At 38.2% G+C, this 7,857-nt stretch overlaps 1 protein-coding gene across 1 annotated transcript; it reads right to left on the bottom strand.

The window, feature by feature from the left end:
- Positions 1 to 3,239: 3,239 nt before the first annotated feature.
- On the bottom strand, positions 3,240 to 7,300 carry LOC131013644 (BTB/POZ domain-containing protein At1g30440-like). Its single transcript, XM_057941773.1, has 4 exons — positions 6,329 to 7,300; positions 5,503 to 5,572; positions 4,113 to 5,318; positions 3,240 to 4,013 (listed from the first exon to the last, which is right to left on the bottom strand). Exons 1-4 carry the CDS (start codon positions 6,385 to 6,387, stop codon positions 3,486 to 3,488), a joined length of 1,863 nt encoding a protein of 620 aa, XP_057797756.1. The 5' UTR covers positions 6,388 to 7,300; the 3' UTR covers positions 3,240 to 3,485.
- Positions 7,301 to 7,857: the final 557 nt, after the last annotated feature.

Below are 7,857 nucleotides of genomic sequence, written 5' to 3'. Positions count from 1 at the left end.
ACAATTCGTACCATTCGTCCCAATATTTATCACAATAAAACTAGCATTTGAGATTGAGACGAATATGTTATTTCGCATCATTCGTGCCAAACACTTAGCGCCACTGAGAATAGGACGAATGGTATGAATACGCTATTTCGCACCATTCGTCCCAATGTCTTTCTCGCCAAGTGTTTGATATGAGTGGTACCAATATTTTATTTCGTGATATTCGTGTCAAGCTTTGTCGCGCCAAGCATTGAGCGAATGGTACGAAGTGCAAAATGACCTACTCGTGATTGTTGGTCTCAAGCGAGTGCGTACTAGTGTATAGGGGGATACACCAGTTACTAATATTTTCATTTGGTTTTTAGAGTGTTGTGTTCTAAACGGGTTCAGCTGATAATGAGCTGGCTGGTTTGATGCATATCATTTTAACCAATGTTAAACTGGCCGATAATCATATTAAACATGTTCTAACTATGAGTACATTTAGCGATGCTACTGACTGCTCGTAAGTTGATTAGTTGAAGAGATAACTGACTTGTGCATAATGTGTTGGTTGGTTATTCGCTTTACAAAATCTTTTTAAATCAGCTTTTTAACTTAGTCAACATTCAGTTTAGATCAAAATTTGAAAGCGATTTTCTACATTGATGGACTTGCAGTGTACTACTTGTCAAAATGCAGTTAAGATGAGCAGATAAACAAACATGCAATACTAGAAGTAAATACAAAAACTAAGTACGCAGTTGGTTTATAGTGGTTTCGAACTATAACTCGTATATCCACTTTCCTTTGTGATAGATAAATTCACTATTTTTTGAATTCCTTATTTTTAAGTTGCAAGTCAGCTTATCAGCCAAGCTTTTTAAGCCAGTAGGAACTTCACTTTGTACTACGGAAGTGACCCATTGCAACTTACGCAGATTGCAATTGTTGGATACCTATTAGATTTCAGTTAGTCTTATGAATTGCTGCTTATTATGCAATTATTATATTTCAGTCCGTCTTACTACTTGCGGCTAATTATCTGAACGACCTACTTCTAGTTGGGTTTTTTTTCTAAATTATTAACAATTGTTGGGTCTCGGGGTGCTATAGGACTGGTGTATGGGGGGAATACACCAGTAGGCTTTTTAAAACTTTTTTTTCGACTGAAAGAGTCAGAGATGAGACTAGAAAGAATGATCAGTTGCTTGTAAAAGAGTTCAGTAAAGTAAAGATAACTACAGAGTAGGGTGAGAAAACTTTTCAATAAACTGTAGGAAAGACAATGGAAGTTTTCACACAGGTGCGGAAGCTAAATGAACTGAAAAAACCTTTAGAGCAACAAGTTACGTATTTTAAAGTTTATCCTTTTAAGTTATCAGTTTCAGTAAAGTGATTGGGAACAGGAAGCTAAAATGAAATACTGAAAGCAATAAGTGACACAAGATTTTTACGTGGTTCGAAAACACGTTCCTACATCCACGGTCAGTCGATCAGGCTGACGAGTACTCGCTTGTGCTTACAGGTGCACAACAAACCTATCAACTGAACAACTGTTTTAGTACCAACACACTGAGTTAGATTTCTCTTCTCTTTTCTTAATCTCGCAGACGCTAAGACTTCACTCATCTTGCTTGCGGGGGCTGAGAACTCTTTGAGTCTAGACAACCGTCTATAACTCTATCACTCAAACTATCTTTTCGCTCGGTTGAAAAGGGGTTTGTTCTTCCAACTAAATTACAGAGAACATGCTCTCTGTAATAAGTGCTTAGGCTAAAGGTTTACAATGTATTACCTAAGTATTCTAAGAGAATGTAGGTAATCACGAATCTAATCTGAGCTTTGTATATTCTCTTATTCGATTCAAACTTTGGATGATTGTGAGTAGGCTGAGTTGCAAATTCGGCAGAGGTTCAGCTTGTGTGTATGAATCGGTAAAGAGTGAATTTGAACGTTGAGCCTATTTATAGGCAATGTCCTAAATAGATCCGTTGAAGGATATGTTCTTCAGATATTGCCGTTGTGAGACATACTGAATTTGGACTCAAGTCTTCAATCTTCTGATCTTCATAAAGCTAAAAGAGGTAACGTCTTCTTTCACTTGGAGATGGTGTTTGCAGGCCGATATGACGCGGAAAGAGAAGCTTTGTGTCAGGAAAGACGATCTCTTATCTTTGGCATTTAATGCTTCTGTCCTTTGCATTAAATTCACCTTGTACGGCGGTTGACTACTTTAGCTTCTTGAAAAACGGACTGAAGATTTCCAAGGTATCAGTCAGAGTGTTGTTAATAAGACTTCAGTGCTATTGCTCCAGTCGTCTTTTGTTGATCATGTATCTTCAATCACATCCTTCAGTCTTCAGTCAAAAGTCTTTAGACAGAGGTCTTCAGTCTTTGCCGCTTCAGTCTATACTAATGAGGACTAAAACACTTAAGTCCAAAAAGAGAATTAATCAATAGAGACATTCTATCAATTTTGGTATCATCAAAACAAGGAGGTTGGATATATCTTTTTATGTCCCAACAACAATATATGATATATTTATATAAAAAAAGGTTAGTATTTTTGTATTTATTACTCCCTCCGTCCCAATAAAAGTGACCACCTTTCCATTTTGGTTTGTCCCACTAAAAGTGGCCACTTTCTCAAAATAAAAATGTTTATTACTGAATTAAGCTCAATTAATTCATTTAATTAAAATTTCTAATTAAACTTAAATCCTCTTTAAATACACTTCATGTAATTGACACTATAAGATTGTAAATGATACTATAATATTTTAAATAACACTACAAGATTGAAAATGACACTATAACATTTTTAAATATTACAGTTTCATTTATATAATTGAATAGTGTCAATTATAAATTATAAGCAGTGTCATTTGTATAATTGAATAGTGTCATTTACACGATTTGGATCACATTGCAGATTCGAATTAGCATGTGAGTCAGGATGTAGGTATGGGTCAATCCAGATGTACGGTACACCCGAGTGTACAGGAGATTTTGTGTTTTTTCCAATGATCGAAAAAAAGTTGTGGCGTGAGTCTCGCATGAGTCTCACAACTTTCTTTTCCAAACCCAACGATTTATTTTCCGAGATTTTTGGCAAGCATGGAATAAAATCACATCACGGCATTTTTTTTCAGTTATCTGGAAAATTAGGGTGTCCATTTTGCCATACAAAAAGAGTTATTATTGCAAGAATTGTAAAACATGTCAAAAAATGAAAACATGGTCATGATTGCTATTAAAACAAATCAAAATGAAACTCAATAAATATCATCATATTCATAAAACACTTGCAAGGCCTTGACCTAGGTTAGATAACATAGAATGGTAGCATGGGCTACGCCAAACCCCTCTTCTAGATCTAGGCACGAACAAAGTCGATATATGTACGTACACATGTCACATAATCAATGAGTCATCGTCTCCGAATCCGAATCTTGGATTTTGATTCGGAGACGTTAATCCCTCCTAAATACAAAATTATAAATAAATATACAAATTTAATCATCTGAAGTTGGTCTCTTCTTCTCCTTCCTGTGCTTGTCCCTAGATTTCTCATTTCCCTCAACACGATCGTTCTGCTTGCTCACAGACCCCTCTTGCGCGCTGCACATTTGGGACTTCAACCCGAGCTTCTTCGACACGTTCCCCCAAATGCTCGATCTCTTCGCCCGCCCCAAACTCCCGATCTCCTGCCTCATGTTCGAGCACTCCTTCTCGAGCTCAGAAACCCTAGTCCTCATGCTATCCATGCCTGCCTTCAGTGCGTGGTTCTCCCTCACGGCCGTGGTTGTCCAGCCCCCCTCGTTCGGCGCTTGTCTCGAGACGTCAAGGTTGTCCGAGACGAGCAAGCACCCGGCCACGGAAGTCCTCAGCTGCAGCTGCTCAAAGAAGAGAACTTGGATGATTGTTCTCAACGGTAGCCTCTCATTCTGAGCTGCGTGCGTGCAAGCTTCTAAAGAGAGTTTCTGGCAGTCGATCAGCCTGCAGAGGTGATCTCTGTCGGAATCCGCTAGCCACGGATGCGACTGCAGACGCGAAAAACGAGCAACCAATCATCGCAATGCTTAGTGTACCATAATCAACTAAGATCAATGTGAACTAAGGAAGGTAAGTGATGTTTTTACCTTTAGATAGATGTCGACTGCGCGATAAAGCCCATCGTCCAACGGCCGCGCATACTCGGGAACGGCAGCAGCGAGAGACTGAAATTTGGGGAGCTTCAGATTGACATCTGGGGCAACCTCTGCAAGGTAGCCATCAATGAGCTTGGCTACCATCGTGATAGGCGTGAGCGATGGCGAGCTGATCAACTGGCCTTCATCGAACGAGCCTGGGGAGGCGGCTACCTGATCCATAGCCAAGAAATGATCGAGAATACGCAGCACACAGTCGACATCGTACAGCGTCTCCATTGAGTAGGAGAAAGTCGGCATCAAGAGATCCTCGAGCGCTGCCTGATCAAGCTGCAACCCTATCCGTTTTTCCAGATTCGACACACACGAGGGATTCGCTCGAAGAATCCTTGCCGTTTTCAGTAAACCGAACAGGAACTTTGACGGGACGAGGCCCTTCTCCAATGGCAGCAAGTAATCAATCTCTTCAACGAGAAGCTTCTGATCTTCCTCCGACAATAATCCCACCAGGTGGTTTCTTAGCGTGGCGGAGCCACGGCGCCGATGTAGCCCTGGTAGGTACTTTTTCGCGTAAGAATTGAGGGAGCCAGCAATTATTTCCTGTTTCACACCCTGAGACTCCATAGCCAGAATCAACCTTTTGTAGAGGTCAAAACTTAAAACAGATGCATCATCATACCACCAATCTTCCGAATTTGAGCTTTTCGGTCGAGCACCGGTGCTTATCCCATTCCACAAGACGCTCCCCCCAGGGCTCTGCAATGGGCCTCCACGCTCCATCACGGGCCATCCCAATAAATTCTGTTCTGTGCACGCCTTGGCAGCCAAAGAATCAATGCATCGTCTTGGAATATCGAGTTGTTCGGCATAGGTAAGGATATCGTCACAGGTTTGTAGCGCCCGCAAAGAATCGTTCCAGTTGTCGAGAACCACCTGATCAAGGAAGCTTTCCGTTTGCGAAATGAGATTCCCCTCGCCATACTCTTCGGTCATTTCAAGATGCTCGGCTGCACAGCGGAGGTACACAACGTTTGCAGCAGTGAGTTCGAGTTTGACTCCGTAGCAAAATTTAGCTACTGTTTCAAATGTCTTCGCTCCACCGGGAATGTCGGGTAGCTTAATGACACAGCCTTCCTCTCCTTTGGACGCCTCTTCAACGAGCCGTTCCATAACCCCACTTCTTGAAAGCAATGGAAACTAGACCAAAACTAACTTGATTCAGTAAATCAGAGGATTCTAGTTGAAGTTGAATATACTAAAATTTGAGATGTAATTACAAGAAACACAAGTTTTTCCATTATAGGACCCAGTTGGGAGAAATTAAAACTCTTGCATAAGTGTCAATTGCATCATAAAAGAAATATATTTAAGAAAATGATACCTTGTGAAGATGGAACGACATTTCCCCAACTTCGACAACCACATCACTTGGAAGACCACTCGTGCAAAACCTACAATGTATAAGAAAATTTTCAACTTCAAAGCTAAGATACTTGAGAGATCAAATTGGTCGTGAATAAGGATCAAATAGAGCTTACTCTCAGTTCCTCAACATTTAACATAGTCATAGAGCTTAGATATTGGTAAAAGGCCGACCTTTTGACTTTAACATGGTAAAAAAACACGACTTCCTACTAAACTAATTCAGTCCAGAGAAATTGACAGTTATATCACAAGTGAAAATGAAAATTACTCCGACACAATGTCATCCCTAATCTCTATTATTTCAAGAAACACCTTGCATTTTCATTCACTACCAACACCACACTAACTCAACCATCTAGACTACAGAATCGACCGCATACAAATCCAATCATTCAAAGAGCGCTCTATGTCATTGCCAATTTGCCATTACACGTATGCATCCTCTCACGATATCATGCTAAATCAGACATTGCCACATCTAAGCCACATAAATCTAACAGCACGGACGGAGCATACTCGATCAATCAAACAGAGCTCAATGCCATTGGTGGATGATGGAGACACTGGACTGAACTAAGCATAGGCAGATTCCATGGATGAATACCAACATTTCCAAGACTATAACTTCAGATACCGAGAAAAATAACATAAAAATAGCTGCTTCTAGTCGCAAGCTACTTTCATTTCTTAAACAATCCAACCAAATTACAGATCCTAACTTCATAATATCTACAAAATAAAATAAAATGAAATAAATAACTTTCAAGTTTCAAGAAACGCACCAAGCCTGTCCTTGCCTCTGGAATGCCTCAGTCTTGGATCCCAACTTCACACAAGCCATTTCTGCAAAATGCACTTCAGATTTCGAGCAGCCACAAATGTGAGACCAAATCTCAGGATTACTCTCAAAATCTGAATCCAACTGCCTCCAAACAAACCCCAAATTACAGTTTCTGAGCAAAATGGGGGAAAAACAACAAATCTATAGAAAATTCACAAAAATAAAGAATGCCTCAAGGCTGAAGATCCCAACTCATAAAGACTCCAGCTTTTCAGTGAAAACCCCAATTAATGCAGCAGAAATGTTTCACAATCTACCCACAAAAAAAAAATGCTTATTTTTTTCTCATTTTCGTGTCCCAGGATAAAATCTCACTCCTCGCCAAAATGCAATATTTTTCGAAAGAGACACAAACAGCTACTTCTTTAACAAAAAGAAGATTCGAAAGCTCGGCCCTTTTCGCCTGAATAAGACACCGATTTGCTCAAACCATTAAACAAACACTTGGAGTGCAGATTAAGTTACAAAAAAGAGGGCGCTTTGGAAACTCAAAAACAGTTCTCAGCAGAGAACACCTCTCACATGAATGTGGGCCATTTTGCTTCAAACAGAACATCACATAGAGATTCCAAAAGCGATTTATAAATTATGGAGTAATATTTATAAATAAATTATGCGCTCAATGAATAATGAGGGTATGAATATGATTATCATAATCAAGATTTCATTTTTTATTCGTTTTTTAGTATTGCCGTGTGACCGATTGCTTTTTTCGTCGACGTTTAACTTCCACACTTGGGGTCACATACTAAGCAAACTGGGAAAGTGTATTGAAACTTTATTGATTTATGATATAAAAACAAGAGAAAATGGGTTAAATGTTTTACTACTAATCATTAATTTGGGTCAAAGACATGCTAATAACTACATTTATATAGAATTGACGTCGAATGATGCAAGGAATGCAAAATTCAAAGAGAAGTAAATGAGGTGTTTCAGATAAAACTAGTATATATATGCTATGCAATATATAATTGTTAAATTAAGTTTATAATATTAAATTTTAATTTTTAAAATTTATATTTTTTTCTATTTTTTTATCTCACTACATATTGTTAAATATATATTTTATTCAATATATATAGACTATAACATAGATTTTGAAAATGCATGTTTCGTCTATGTATAAAATATAATATACTATAGTATTATTTAACTTTTAACATATTTTTTAGTGAAATAAATATCAATGTGTTGATGAAATGGACAATTATTATAAATACATAGTTAATTAAATATCATTATACTTTATGGGATGAATTGTGACTAAATAATAATTAAATTTTCTAATTAATAATTAAAAATTCTAGTGTGCAAAAATCAAATATAGACACACGGCTCATTTTATTTTATTTTAATTGTTATTATCCAAAGAAATGAAAAATACGTTCACACTGCCCTTTAGGTGACTAAAACACTCGACCTATTAATTGGAGCAAAAACGTCTTACCAACAGACAGCGTTTTATCG

Source organism: Salvia miltiorrhiza, chromosome 2 (assembly GCF_028751815.1).
Source record: "Salvia miltiorrhiza cultivar Shanhuang (shh) chromosome 2, IMPLAD_Smil_shh, whole genome shotgun sequence".
NCBI classification, from domain to species: domain Eukaryota; kingdom Viridiplantae; phylum Streptophyta; class Magnoliopsida; order Lamiales; family Lamiaceae; genus Salvia; species Salvia miltiorrhiza.
The sequence above is the reverse complement of the archived record's forward strand: the minus strand, read 5'-3'. Positions and strand labels throughout refer to the sequence as shown.

Coding starts and splice junctions, on each gene's coding strand:
- LOC131013644 (XM_057941773.1), bottom strand. CDS start 6,387: ATGGCTTGTGTGAAGTTGGGATCCAAGACTGAGGCATTCCAGAGGCAA. Junction 5,573..6,328: donor CAGAGGCAAGGACAGGCTTG/GTGCGTTTCTTG, acceptor TATACATTGTAG/GTTTTGCACGAGTGGTCTTC. Junction 5,319..5,502: donor TGTCGTTCCATCTTCACAAG/GTATCATTTTCT, acceptor GTTTTGGTCTAG/TTTCCATTGCTTTCAAGAAG.